Source organism: Emys orbicularis, chromosome 4 (genome assembly GCF_028017835.1).
Source record: "Emys orbicularis isolate rEmyOrb1 chromosome 4, rEmyOrb1.hap1, whole genome shotgun sequence".
In the NCBI taxonomy this organism is placed as follows: Eukaryota; Metazoa; Chordata; order Testudines; family Emydidae; genus Emys; species Emys orbicularis.
In genome coordinates, this window is record NC_088686.1 from 155,009,118 (window position 1) to 155,024,496 (window position 15,379).

Consider the following 15,379-nt stretch of genomic DNA (forward strand, 5'->3'; position numbering starts at 1 on the left):
GGGCTGGACAGGAAGGTCCCTGCGCTATTCCAGCCCCCTGATGGTGGCACCATGTGCTCTGGGAAGGGGAGGAGTGTGGGGTTAACCCTTCGCTCTCTACACGCCACCACCCTGTGTAGTTTGGTTCCCAGGCTGCAAAATGTGGAGTGTGTGTGTGCAGTCCTTGTGTGGGTGGGTGTGTGCAATCCACCCTGATTGAATTGGCCTTGTCAACATTGGTTCTCCACTTGTAAGGTATCAGGGGATAGCCGTGTTAGTCCGTATCTACAAAAACAACAAAGAGTCTGGTGGCACCTTAAAGACTAACAGATTTGCATCTGAAGAAGTGAGGGTTTTTACCCACGAAAGCTTATGCCCAAATAAATCTGTTAGTCTTTAAGGTGCCACCAGACACCTTGTTGCACTTGTAAGGTAACTCCCTTCTCTTCATGTATAATAGTGCCTGCATCTGTAATTTTCACTCTATGCATCCGAAGAAGTGGGGCTTTTTACCCACAAAAGCTTATGCCCAAATAAATCAGTTAGTCTTTAAGGTGCCACCGGACGCCTCGTTGTTTTTGTGCAATCAGTGTGTGCGTGCAGTCCTTGTGAGTGCGTGTGTGCAATCAGTGTGTGCAGTCCTTGTGAGTGTGTGTGTGCAATCAGTGTGTGTGCATTCAGGGTCAGTGTGTGCAGTGTCCGTGCAGTCAATGAGTGTATGTGTGTGTGTGTGAGAGAGAGATTAACAGATTCCAAGGCCAGAGGGGACCATTGTGATCATCTAGTCTGAGCGCCCCTGTAATAGAGGCCCGAGAACTTCCTCGAACTAATCCCAGAGGCGCAACCAGAATGTGTGTGTGTGCGTGTGCTGTGTTATACAACGTGTGTCTGACGCCTACATCTGTAGCGCATGGACTGTGTGCATGCAGCCACTGTGTGTGTGTGTGTGCATGTGCTGTGTTGTGCAAGGTGTGTCTGGAGCCTATGGCTGTAGCGTGTGGAGTGTGTGCATGGAGCCAGTGTGTGTGTGTGTGGTGTGTTGTGCAGCGTGTGACTGGAGCCTATGGCTGTAGCGTGTGGACTGTGTTCATGCAGCCAGTGTGTGTGTGTGCGCGCATGCACTGTGTTGTGCAAGGTGTGTCTGGAGCCTATGGCTGTAGCGTGTGGAGTGTGTGCATGGAGCCAGTGTGTGTGTGTGTGGTGTGTTGTGCAGCGTGTGACTGGAGCCTATGGCTGTAGCGTGTGGACTGTGTGCATGCAGCTGTGTGTGTGCACTTGCAGAGTTCCCATCCAAGACCCCCCCAGCCCGGGTTTGCCGGGCGGACGCTCGGGAGGCGCAGGGAAGCCAGAGGGACGGTGCTGGGACATGCACTGAAGGAGCCTTAGGGGTTAAAACCACCAATTTCTTAATCCCTCCCCTTCCCAGGCGGGGCCATAAGCGGGGCCGCAAATAGCGCAGGGACCTTCCTGTCCCAGCGCCCCCGACTCCGGCTCCCTGTGTGCCCCGGGGTCAGTCCCCGCCTGCAGCCCCGGGGTCCGGAGGGGATCGGCCCGGCCCGGCGGTGAGCGGGGCACCGGGGAGGCGCGGAGAAGCGCCGCCGGAGGAAGCTCTCGGGGCAGGGAGAGAAGCAGCAGCAGAGGCAGGAAATCGCTGCCCGGAGAAATGGCTGCAGAGACCAGGGGATCCGAGCCCGACCTGCAGTTGGGACTGGAGAGACCCCCCAGCTCCGGGGCAGCCCGGGGTGGGAGTTTTGGGGTGGCTTTTTGAAGGGTTTAATGGTAATTTATCAAACCAGGACTTCCTCTCTTTCCTCCCTTGCAGGCAGGATTCCTGGTCCCTGACTCCGGGATCTCCGGGATGGAGCACGGGGACGAGCCGTGTGTCCGGGATCTCCAGGGCGCCGAGGAAAGGGAGACCCTAGCCGTCACTTGCACAGGTGACAAAGGAATGAGGCTGGCTAGGGGACCCTCCATGAATTAGCAGCCAGCACCCCGGGGTGCCATGCTAGAGCCATAGATGGGGGAAGGCCAGAAGGAGCCGTTCTGGTCAGCTAGTCTGACGTCCTGCCAAACCCAGGCCAGAGAACCGCACCTCAAACCCATAGGGCTGGTGTCAGTGAGCCACAAAGCCGGGGGAGCCTTGAAGTAGTAAAACTGGCATCAAATTACATAGGTTAGTTTGGCAGTTCAGGGCAGTGAAGGGATCCCAGCAAAGCTGCCTGGAGCCCTCCCGGTTCTCTCTGGTCTTGCTCAGTATCGTCTCCCGCAGGTCCCTGTCCTCCAGGTGTGACTCCTGGCTCCCACCTCTGGTAGGAGCCCTCCCCTTCCCCAGCCTTTCTCTGAGGGCTTTGAGGAGGGGCCGGTTCTGCTGGGGAAGAGCCTTGTCTGGATTCTCTCTGTTTCCCAGCAGGTGCAGAAGTGGAGGAGAATCCCCAGCAGGAAGAGTGTATGGGAGCGGACCCACACGGGATGCCCCAGAGCCCCGAGCGGAGAGATGCTGGCCGGCCAGGATGGCAGCAGGGAGACTCCGTGGAGGAGGGACCTGATGAGTGTGAAGCTTATGGGATCCCTGAAAACATCATTATTCTGGAAACCACCTTCATGGGAGAGAGACCCTATAAATGCCTTGTCTGTGGGAAATCCTTCAGCCAGAGCTCCCACCTTGTCCAGCATCAGCGGATCCACACCGGGGAGCGACCCTACAACTGCCCCGACTGTGGGAAGAGCTTCAGCCAGAGCTCCCACCTCGCCCAGCACCAGCGCATCCACACCGGGGAGCGGCCCTACCAGTGCGTTGAATGTGGGAAGAGCTTCAACCGCAGCCACACGCTGGCTAAGCATGTCCGCACCCACATGGGCTCGCAGCCCTACATCTGCCCTGAGTGCGGGAAGAGCTTCAGCCTCAGCTCCCTCCCTCAGCACCTGCGATCCCACCTGCCCGGGAAGCTCTACACCTGCTCTGATTGTGGGAAGGGCTTCAGCAGCAGCTCCAACCTGGCCCAGCACCAGCGCACCCACACGGGCGAGCGGCCCTACAAATGCTCAGACTGTGGGAAAGGCTTCAGCCAGAGCTCCAACCTGGTGAAGCACCAGCGCACCCACACGGGGGAGAAGCCCTACAAGTGCACCGAGTGCGGGAAGTGCTTCACCCAGAGCTCCACCCTCATCCAGCACAGGCGGATCCACCGGGGCGAGCGTCCCTACAAGTGTCCCGAGTGCGGGAAGAGCTTCGGCCTCAACTCGTCGCTGGGGAAGCACCTGCGCATCCACACCGGGGAGCGGCCCTACGAGTGCACGGAGTGCGGGAAGAGCTTCAACCTGAGCGCCAACCTCATCCAGCACCAGAGGATCCATCGTGGAGAGCGGCCCTACAAATGCCCTGAGTGTGGGAAGTGCTTCAATCTGAAGTCCACCCTGGTCAAACACCTGCGCACCCACACAGGAGAGAGACCCTATAAATGTAGCCAGTGTGGGAGGAGTTTCATCGACAGCTCCAAGCTCAGCAAACATGCCAGGACCCACGTGGCAGAGAAGTCTCCGCAGGAGGTGCAATAAGATCTTGCATAGCTCTGTCTTGGCCCTGGTGCGACTGCTGCTGGAATAGTGGTACTAATTCTGGTGACCACAGTTCAAGAAGGATGTTGATAAATTGGAGAGGCGTCGGAGAAGAAGGATTATGAGGGGTCACTAGAATGATGAAAGGATTGGAAAACCTGCCTTATAATGATAGATTGAGCTCCTTCAGTCTATTTAGTTTAACAAGGAGCAGATTAAGGGGTGACTTGGTTACAGTCTAGAAGTATCTCCATGGGGAACAAATCACTCTTCAGGCTAGCAGCGAAAGGTCTGACTCGATCCAATGGCTGGAGGTTGAAGCTAGACAAATTCCGACGAGAAACAAGGCACAATTTTTTAACACTGAGGGTAATTAGCCATTGGAACAATTTGTCAAGTGTCATGGTGGATTCTCCATCACCAGCACATTTAAAATCATGTTTTTCTAAAAGATTTGCTCTAGTTCAAACAGGGATTAATTCATGGAAGTTCTTTGGACTATGAGACACAGGAAGTCAGACTAGATGATCACAATGGTCCCTTCTAGCCTTGGGATCTAGGACTCTGTAATGGACAACGTTTCCCACGGCGAGGCCAGAAATTAGATGCCCCAAATGAATCTATGGCTCTGAGTTGCCCATAGATTTCAAGGCTAGAAGAGACCATTAGATCATTCTAGTCTGACCTCCTGTATAACACAGACCAGAAAAACCTCACCCAGTGTTTCCTGCATCCAGCCAAGAAGCTCATGGTTCCACTTGAATGTGGCCAAGCTTTTTCAAAAGCGACTAGTGATTTTTTTTTTTTTTTTTTGATTGATCAGCTTGAGACCCCTCTTATAGCGGGCTGGTTTTCAAAAGATGCTGAGCGCCTGCCCTCTGAAAACCAGCCCCTTTAATATGTCTCCAAGAAACTTAGAACTGGAAGGGCCCTCCTGGGTCACTGAGGCCATCATGGCATCCTACTCAGAGACTTACTCAGATCCATCTTCAAACCAGTTAGGGTGTTTGCTCCTAGTGGGAGGCTGTTCCACAACCTCCCTCCTCTGATGGTCAGGAACTTTCTCATTTCCAGCCTACATTGATTCCTGGCCAGTTTGTCCCCATCTGTTCTTGTGCCAACATTGTCCTTTAGCTTCAATAGCTCTTCTCACTCCCTGGTGTTTTCCCCACGGTATATTTAGAGAGAGCAGTCAGATCCCCTCTCAGCCTGCATATTAGGTAGGTTTGGAAGGGTTAGCTCTTTATTTGTAAATGTCAATTTCACCACACACACAAACCATCAACAAAATATTTCTATCAATAATAATTGAAATGTACAAATAGGCAAAGTAAGAAAAATGCTGCTTGAGAACTTATTAGAGTCAAAATCCAGTGATTTAGATTATTGAATTGGGCTTGTTACAAATGGACTGACGAATGAACGGTAAAACCGGGTATGATTTGTTGATTTAAGGATATATAGTTTGTATATTGTGATGTGATGTTGACAATTTGTGTTTTAATGGTTTATAAAACTTTAACTTTTTGAATCTCAGTGGCTTTTGTCATTAAATCATTGTCTGACATCCCCCAATATTTTCCGTACAACTGTGAAAATTTAAGTAGATAATCTCAAATAATGCTTAAAAATAGGGCTGTCGAGTGATTAAAAAAATTAATTGTGATTAATCACACAAATAAAAAAAATTAATCATGCTGTTAATAATAGAATACTATTTATATAAATATTTGTGGATGTTTTCCACATTTTCAAATATATTGATTTCAATTACAACACAACATACAATGTGTACAGTGCTCACTTTATATTTATTTTTATTATAAATATTTGCACTGTAAAAATAAAAGAAATAGTATTTTTCAATTCACTTAATACGAGTACTGTAGTGTAATCTCTTTATCATGAAAGTTGAGCTTAAAAATGTAGAATTATGTACAAAAAACCCGCACTCAAAAATAAAACAATGTAAAACTTCAGAGCCTACAAGTCCTCTCAGTCCTACTTCTTGTTCAGCCAATCGCTCAGACAAACAAATTTGTTTACATTTGCAGGAGATAATGCTGCCCTCTTCTTGTTTACAGTGTCACCTGAAAGTGAGAACAGGCACTGTTCAGTCCAGTGTTGCAAGCTATTTACGTGCCAGGTGCGCTAAAGATTCATATGTCCCTTCATGCTTCAACCACCATTCCAGAGGACATGCGTCCATGCTGATGACAGGTTCTGCTTGATAATGATCCAAAGCAGTGCAGACTAACGCATGTTCATTTTCATAATCTGAGTCAGATGCCACCAGCAGAAGGTTGATTTTCTTTTTTGGTGGTTCGGGTTCTGTAGTTTCCACATCAGAGTATTGCTCTTTTAAGGCTTCTGAAAACATGCTCCACACCCCGTCCCAATCAGATTTTGGAAGGCACTTCAGATTCTTAAATCTTGGGTCGAGTGCGGTAGTTATCTTTAGAAATCTCACATTGGTACCTTCTTTGTGTTTTGTCAAATCTGCAATGAAAGTGTTCTTAAACTGAACAACATGCTGAGTCATCATCCAAGACTGCTATAACATGAAATATATGGCAGAATGAAGGTAAAACACAGAGCAGGAGACATACAATTCTCCCCCAAGGAGTTCAGTCACAAATTTAATTAACACATTATTTTTTAATGAACGTCATCAGCATGGAAGCATGTCCTCTGGAATGGTGGCCAAAGCATGAAGGGGCATACGAAGGTTTAGCATATTTGGCACGTAAATACCTTGCAATGCCAGCTACAAATGTGCCATGCAAATGCCTGTTCTCACTTTCAGATGACATTGTAAATAAGAAGCGGGCCTCATTATCTCCCGTAAATGTAAACAAACTTGTTTCTCTTAGCAGTTGGCTGAGCAAGAAGTACGACTGAGTGGACCTATAGGCTCTAAAGTTTTACATGGTTTTGTTTTTGAGTGCAGTTATGTAACAAAAAAAATCTACATTTGTAAGCTTTCACAAGAGAGATTGTACTACAGTACTTGTATGAGGTGAATTGAAAAATACTATTTCTTTTGTTTATCTTTTTTACAGTGCAAACATTTGTAATAAATAATATAAAGTGAGCAGTGTATACTTTGTATTCTGTATTTTAATTGAAATCAATATATTTGAAAATGTAGAAAAACATCCAAAATATTTAATACATTTCAATTGGTATTCTATTGTTTAACAGTGCGATTAAAACTGCGATTAATCACAATACATTTTTTAAATTGTGATTTAATTTTTTTTTAGTTAATCGCGAGTTAACTGGGATTAATTGACAGCCCTATTTAAAAATAAACATTGATAATATCCATCAAAATTATTTAAAAAAACCAAAACGAATTCTGAAAAGCCTAGTTTTAGGCTAAGTGAAGGTCTTTCAGTCTCCTCTCATAAACTAGGTACTCCATTCCTCTTGTTGTTAGATGTCTGGCTGCGTGTGTGTGTTCTCCCTGTGTGCTGCCCCAGCTCTGCGCAGACAGTCGGCACAGCAGACCTCGAGCAAACCGCCCAATGACCACAAGATCCGTTAAGGTACGAAGGCACCAGGCCAGGTTTATTGTTGACAAAGCATGGTAATAGCACCTGGCAGGCTCTACGAGGATACTAAGACACGTATGCCTGTGACAATGGATGCAGCTCTAATACAAGGGCTTATATCTCAGGCTGTCTTCCTACTACACCTCTGATCATCCTAGCTGCCTTCTCTACACCTGTTCCAGTTTGAATTAATCTTTCTGGACCAAATCATTTAATCCCTTTTGAAAATCTTGACCACTGTATCTTCGAGAGAAGCCAGTCCAATGTGGATTGGAGAGTCTACCACATCCTTTTGGGGAATTGTTCTGATGTGGTGTAATTTTACCGATGGGCAATAAAGAACCAGGGCTCACAGATTTAAGGAGAGGCAAAAGGAGAGAAATTAGTTATGATCCAGTGTCATGTGAAACTTCATGACCAGGGAATTTCCTTTGTTCTTGAAGCAAGAGCGACAAAGGGCCACAGACTGGGATTCAAACCCTTGGATCCCAGCACTACCCTTGGATCCGAGCACCACCCTCTTTTGCAGATCCCCCACTCAGTCCTTGCTGAGTTGGCTCCTTTAATCTCCCTTTGTAAACTGGTCCCTGCAGCCTCTGATCATGTTCGGTGCTTTGCCCTAGGCTCCCTGGAATCTGTCTATATCTCTCCAGGATTGAGGGACCCAGAGATGAGCCAAAAAGAGCCTCTCTGGGTTTATATAGACAGGAACTATCCCCTCTGTTCTCAGGTCTGGGAATGGGACGTGCAGCCTTTCTCCTCTAGGGACTCTGAGCAGCCTCAGGGCAGGGAAGTGGCTGGCTTAGGGGGACAGGGAACGGGATATGGGGCCTTCCCCTCTAGGGGGCACTGGCTCTGATCTGGCCCCAGGGCAGGGGACTGGCTGGCTCAGGGGGGCAGGGAATGGTATACAGACCAGGACCTTAGTGAGTGAGTCTCGTTTGCTGTGTTCATTAGGCCTAGTGTGAAATGAGTTGGGTCTCAGTCCAGATAGGAACAGACACGTGTGCTCTTGACCACAGTCCCCACACAATTGTGGGCTCAGTGACAGCAGGGGCCATGAATCCCTGAGACATTTCTGCCTCCTCAGCTACCTCCAGGGTTAGTGACTGAGGGATTTACCTCACGCCTGTGAGCCCCTGTCCACCTCAGGCCCCAGTCTCCACCCAACTGCCCCAGAGCCACCAAACCACAACATGCCCAACTGCCACAGAGCCTCCAAATCCCAGCACCCCCCACCCGACTGCCAAAGAACCTCCAGAGCCCAACATCCCTCCCCAGCCCCGACTGCCACAGAACCTCCAGACCCCAACATTTCACCCAACTGACACGGAATCTTCAGACCCCAATATTCTGCCCAACTGCCATGGAACCCTCAGATCCCAATAGTCCATCTCAAATGGGCTGTGTAGCAAGGTAGCACGACCTTTAAATCCTGTTCCAGTTCAGGTGCATCCTCCTTTGGTGTAATGAGAAGAGTAGGACTGGCCTGGGAGCTATAAATGAGAGCCCCAAAGCAAGTGACAATCTAGAGAGGGAGGTAGAGTCATGAATGCAGAGCTCTGGAGCAGAACAGAGTGCAGATGGGCTGGGAGCCTCAGGGAGGGGATGTCTTGAAGGAGGGAGAGGTGAGAGTTCCCCGGTGAGCAGTGGAGCCAAATCAGGCTGGAGAAAGCAGAGGGCCTTCAGGGGAGTCCCCTACCAACTCCCCCAGGCCGGACATCCATGGCCAGAGCAGGCTGAAGGCTGAGAGCAGCAGCAGGAGGTTCAGGACAGCTGAAGCCAGGGGTGAAAGTAATTTAAAGGACTTACCAGGATGCAGGAGTCCTGAGCAGGGGGTGGGGTCTCAACTGGAAGAGGTGGTCCCTTTAAATCCCTGGGCCCTTTAAATTGAGATTTAAAGGGCCCGGGGCTCTGGCTGCGGTAGTGGCGGCTGGGAGCCCCGGGCCCTTTAAATCACCGCCGGAGCCCCATGGTAGCGGTAGCTGCAGCTGCGGCAGCGGCTGGGAGTCCCGGGGCTCGGGCAGTGATTTAAAGGGCCTGGGACTTCGGCCACTACCGGGAGCCCCAGGCCCTTTAAATTGCCAGCCTGCGGAAGCTGTCCCCTGCCGGTACAGTCGGCTGTGTACCGGCTCTTGCTGGTACGCCGTACCATACCGTACCAGCTTACTTGCACCTCTGGCTGAAGCCAGAGGGCCAGAGAGGGCTGATCTCTGGGGAAGGATGTAGGGTTGAGCCCGCTGATATCTCCAGCTGGAACCATACCTGGGAACAAAACAAGGTGGAGAAGCACCCCAGCTAGAAGGGTGCTGGAGCTGTACTGAAGAGCTGGGGCATGGCGAGAGATGCCGGAGCTGTCCAGGAGAGCCAGGGCATGGCAAGAGACAGCGCAGTCCTACTAGAGAGCTGGGGAATGGTGGTGAGAGATGCTGGAGCCGTACTGCAGAGCTGTGGTTTTGTTCATAGATCCCTAGATTCTGAGGCCAGAAGAGATCATTGTGATCATCCAGCCTGACCTCCTGTGTAACACAGGCCAGAGAACTTCCTTGAAATAATTCCTAGAGCAGAGCTTTTAGAAAAGTGTCCAATTCCGATTTAAAAATGGTCATTGATAAATAATCCAATATGACCCTTGTTAAATTGGTCTACCGTGTAATTCCTCTTCTCTCCTTGTTAAAAATGTGCCTTATTTCCAGTCTGAATTTGTCTAGATTCAACTTCCAGCCATTGGATCATGTTATAACTTTGTCTGCTAGATTGAGGAGCCCATTATTAAATATTTCTTCCCCATGTAGATACTTATAGACTGGGATCAAGTCACCCCTCAACCTTCTCTTTGTTAAACTGAATAGATTGAGCTTCTTGAGTCTATCATTTCAATCATTCTTGTGGCTTTTTTCTGTCTGCTCTGCAATTGATCAACATCCTTCTTGAATTTTGGGCACCAGAACTAGACACAGTATTCCAGCAGAGGTCGCAGCAGTGCCAAATATAGGGGTAAAATAACCTCTCTACTCCTACTTGAGGTTTTCCTGTTTATACAGTGATGCATTGGCATAGGTTCTACCCCAGAGCCATCCCACATGGTCTGATAAAAGTCCAGACGATATGTCTGATGAGCAGGAACCCTCAGCTTGCCACAGCCCAAGGGGACTCTCTGGGGCTCACCAGATCAAGCAGTTCCAGATGTTCAGCCCATGCAACACTCCCCAGCTGCTCCAGATGTTCTGCAGGTGACATCATTCCTCAGCCCTCTCCAGATGTTCTGCAGGTGACATTATTCCTCAGCCCTCTCCAGATGTTCAGAACATGTAATAATATCTCTTCCTCTCCCCCAGTCCCTTCAGATGTTCAGGAGATGTGGCATTACCCCTGAACCATCCCCCCTTCCTCCTTCTCTGGCCCTTTTGGGGAATCTTTTCCTTTGCTTTTAACAAAAGCCTGATGTTGAATGATTTTGGGAGGGCGCTGTACAGAGAACACTCCCTGATTTTAGCTCCTGGCCCCGTTCTCTGCTGGGGCAACATGGGGAAATGTTCCTGGGGACCTTTTGTGGGGGGGGATATGGGCTGCACACCTTGCAGGGTCTGTGTGTGTGTGTGTGTGTGTGTGTGTGTGTGAGATGCCAATACACAGGAGGCAGCGGCCTGGACGGCTCACAGCACAATATGGAGCCACTTGTCCATTTTTAACCCTGCAAAAGGGGACAAGTACTGGAACTGTCTAGCTCAACCCTCCACCTCCTCTTGTATCAGGAGAGCTCCATCTGGCCAGGATGGCTGCTGAGGGTCCCCCATAAACCTTCTCTTCTGAAATAGGGTCCCTGTATTGCCTGCAAAATGGGAATCAGCAGAAACAGTAGCCCACTATCTCCTTGAAAATTTACATTCCTCTAATCTCCCAGCAGAGGGTGCACTGCCCCAAGGTTGGAACAATAAAGGACCACTCGTCATGCTGCAACCACCAGGGAAAATCAACTGCAGGGACTTCCTCCTTGTGCTGCCTCTGAGCTGTCTGGGTTCGGGGGTGTGGGGGAAGAACCCTGCTGGGCTCAGTTGCACAGACCCTCTCCTTCGCCCCATGGTGCAGCAGAGTTAGGAGAGATCCGTTCAGATGTATCCAACATAGGCTCCCCCACCAGTGGGATGTGGGCCAGGGGTGGGGTGTGGAATAGAGCCCCTCCCTGGGGACAGGGTATTATGTTCTCTAGTCCTTGTCGTTTAAAGGCAGGTCTCTCAGAAGCAGCGTCCCCTGAGACACGCTTCTCCAGCCGGGAGGTGGAAGACACTTATTGCTAGGCCCTACCAAATTCACGGTCCATTTTCATCAATTTTGTGGTCAGAGGGTTTTTAAATTGGTCAGTTTCAGGTTTTCAGATGTTTACATCTGAAATTTCACAGTGTTGCAGCCGTGGGAATCCCAACCCAAAAGGTACCCAGAGATGGGTGTGATCTCCTTCCCTGCCCCGAGCAGCCGTGCAGGTGAAGAGGAAGTCCTGTCCCTTCCCAGCCCAGTGGGGACTAACGGCTCGGCGCTCCTGGCTGGGGCACTCCCAGAAGTACGGGGGAGATCTCATGGAAGGAGGGTCTCAGCCATGCTGGTGGAGGCTTTGGGGGCAGCAGTACCTTGTTAGCCAAGAGGGGATCTTGTTAGTGCGCTGAAGCTCTGGACCGGGTTAGGATTTTAGGGCACCGGTCACCCATTGTGTCCTGTAGTCCTGTTTGCTACATGTGACTCTCTGCCCTTTGTTACACTTAGAGCGGCTTTCTCTAGAAACGACTTGCTATTTAAAAAAACAAGAGCTGCTTTGAGAAAAATGTCTTGATATTTTATCATTAAGGAGACACAAGATGAACCCACCAGCCCTCTACCAAGATGGTAGATGGTAATTTAGGAACTTTAATGAGACTATCTGGGAAACACATTTCTCTAGGACCTGAAAGTCCATAGTAGGCTTGAGGAATGACTGTGGGTGAGCCTACGCCATGGACTGCTTAGATTAATTATGTCATGGAAGTGATGACATTGGCCTTATAGCACTAAAGTGCCTGGACTTCTTGTCTTTCCTGAGTGGCACAGACATTATGTCACACTGTTTAGTGGACACAGCTTTCCAACAGCGGTCGCTCCAGTGCCAAACACCGAGAGAATATAACCCCTTTACTCCCACGTGAGAGTCCTGTTTACACATCTCTGGCATGCCAGGGTACAATCCAGGCTAATGAGCAGCTCTGTCACCTCCTGGCCCTGCAGCCTTGAGTGCCTTACAAAGTCTCACTGAAATAACTCCCACTTGGGCCACTCACAAACAGCCTAAGAGCATGCAACTCATACCCTGAGTGTCTGTGTGTAACTGCAGCCTGCTAACCACACCTGGGTTACACTCTGGCTCTCACCAGCCGGGTTATACAGCAGGGTGACCCCAACACACACCCAGTCTTAGATTTTCTCCCAGAAATCTATGTCCTGTACTGCCCAGCTCTCTCTTGGACCCTACAAATCATATTAAGTCCATCATTCCTGTAAGATTATTCCTGTGCCCACAAATTACCACCCCAAATCAGAGTTACCCAGACACTTCCATTCAAACACACTAGACTAGATAAAAGAATAAAACAAGTTTATTAACTACAAAGAGAGAGATTTGAAGTGAATCCAACTAATGAGGAATAAAAGTCAGAAATGGTTACAAAGAAAATAAAGATGAAACATTTAGTAGTGCCTAACTTAAACTATATCCTATTCAAGCAAAGTTTCTCACCACCTGCTTTCAGCTGCCTTCCTGATCAAACTGTGTACCTCAGGCCCTCTTCCTCAGCATCCAGTGAATACTTCCTGTTTCTCTTCAGGTGCAGTGAATGCTGTGGGCAGGGAAGGAGGGGTTGTTCCTCCTTTTTATAGTTTCAGTCTCACTCTTGAAAAACAGTTCCAGCTGGGCACTAGGACACACAGAGTTTATGTGGAAGGATGTTCACAGCTGGCTTTTCCTCACACGATTGAGCTTCCTTTGTTTTCCTTCCTTCTTGATGACCGTTTACGGCCTAAAGACAAACTCAGGCAGGGACATTCCTTTCTCGAGACCTCATTTGGTTGCCAACTTCTGCATGAGCAAGGCTGTGGGGTTGGGAACACAGGTCAGTAACATCATACAGGGAAATCTTATAAAACTTTACAGACAATGTTGAGACACATAGCTTATCAGGACAAGTTATTGATCAGTATTGTGAGTTTTCGAATTATACCTCACAAGGCATACTTTGTACAAAGATGATTACAATAGTACGTAGGGTGTGAATACAGGAACGTATTCGGTCCCAGCCTCATTACTACATGTGGCAGGGAGTTCCTCAGGCTAAACCTGCAGAACAGAGACATTTATTTTTTTCCCTTTTCAATCAGTTTTAAAAGTGATTTCATTTCCTTGTGTGGTGTGGAAGGTAGGACAGCACAGCCCCTGTCACTCCACAAACACACACACACATACATAGAATATTGAGAGACAGTTTGAAGTGACCTGAGACTTCAGACAAGGCAGGCGAATGACTCTGAGAGCTTGGTTTTATTGGAAGTAACCCAGTAGCACCTTAAGGCCCCAACTGAGATCAGGGCCCCCGTTGTGCCGGGCGCTGCACAGACCTTGGCTGAGAATGGGCCCCTGTTGTGCTGAGCGTGGCTCAGACACCGGCCGAGAACAGGCCTCCTGCTCTAACCCACTAGACCCCACTCCCTTCCACAGCTCCTGGGATAGAGTCCAGGAGTCCTGGCTCCCAGCCCTGCCAGGGACGCTCTGGTTGGGAGGTTTCAAGTTCAGCAAGGGGCATCAGGATATGGATTCAAAGCATCCCACATAGTGTTGCCACCTGGATGATTTTTAATTGGCCTGGCCACTTTTTGTCCCGCCTTGCCTGTTGCCAGTGAAAAGATTTAACGTATGGGGGTTTGATGTCCCTCTGCCAGACGTGAGTGTGGACAGCCACACATGCAGTGAATTTGTATCTACCACGCAGGACACATGGCCGGGAGTGCAGCTGGCCCTGCTCAGCCTGCCGAACCACGGCAGCTCCTCTCAGCGCCAGGATGTGAGCTGGACTCACAGCTCACCAACAGGGAGGGGCAGGAGCAGGGTGGGAGAGGCGGGGTCTCCTGGGAGGGGACGATGGGAGGAAGGTTCCCTCCCAGGCTGAAGCTCCTGGGAGGCGCCGAGTGTGGGGGCTCATGATGGGCCAGAACCTCACCCCTGTTCACCACTGAACATCTCTTCTATTCCCCAAATGGGAATGTCATTTATCCTTTATGTATTCGTTAGTTTCTCACCAGGGCAGGAGAATGCAGCTCTGAGGATCTGTCATTCCCTAACAGAATACAGTAATACCTATATAGGGGCTCGGGGGTTTTGGGGGTCGATTTTGTTTCCCACTCACTCCGCGTTTTAGGTAGGCTTGGGACGGTGAGATTTTTAGCGGTAATTGTCAGCAAACATCAGTTTCACCGCACCCCCCCTCCAAACCGAGGGAAAATGTTTCCGTCGATAACAATCAAAACATGCAGCTAGACAAAGAAAGAAAAATGCTCCTGGAGAACTTTCTAGTGTCCCACCTTATTGTGTAGAAAACTTGTGGCCGTGCTGGTGTCAGTGGGGCTGCTTTCAGGATAATTACTTTGTGCAATTTGACATGTGATGTCGACAGTTTGTGTTTTTAGAGGTTATAAATAGGCTTGGCAGAATTCTTTTTTAAAATAATTTCCATGGACAGTATTGTTTATTTCTAAGCAAAAGTTTTTGATTTTTATTCATTTAAATTTTCAGTTGTGGAAAATTACTGGGGGGAGGGGAATCAGACCCTAATTCTGTAAAGACAACAGACATTGATTTTAAAAGGTCACATTTTATAACTATTCAAATACTAATTATTAACATCACGTGTCAAAATATATGAAGTAAATAGCCTTAAATCAAACTCCAATATGTGCTCAAGCAGAAAATTTCGATTATTAGCGATGGAAATATTTTGCCAGCAGTTTGCCTGTGTGTGATGAATTCAACATTTACCAATAAAAATCCATCCTTCCCAGCATAGTTATAAAGCTTTAACTTTTTGAATCCCAACCTCTACTGCCATTAAATAACTGTCTGACCTTCCCATATGGCCTGACCCCCGACACACACAAATTCCCACAACCGGGATCATTTAAATTGATAAAAACGGGGGTGGAATGCTTAAAACCCATAATTTTCCACATCAAAATGTAAATCAATAGAATTCAAAAAAAAATGCCTATAAAAATAA

The 15,379-nt window shown here is 48.6% G+C and overlaps 1 protein-coding gene across 1 annotated transcript; it reads left to right on the forward strand.

The window, feature by feature from the left end:
• The first annotated feature begins 1,837 nt into the window (after positions 1–1,837).
• Positions 1,838–3,534, forward strand: LOC135877956 (zinc finger protein 135-like). The gene is made up of 2 exons (XM_065403477.1): positions 1,838–1,916; positions 2,390–3,534. Exons 1-2 carry the CDS (start codon positions 1,838–1,840, stop codon positions 3,532–3,534), a joined length of 1,224 nt encoding a protein of 407 aa, XP_065259549.1.
• The last annotated feature ends 11,845 nt before the right edge of the window (positions 3,535–15,379 follow it).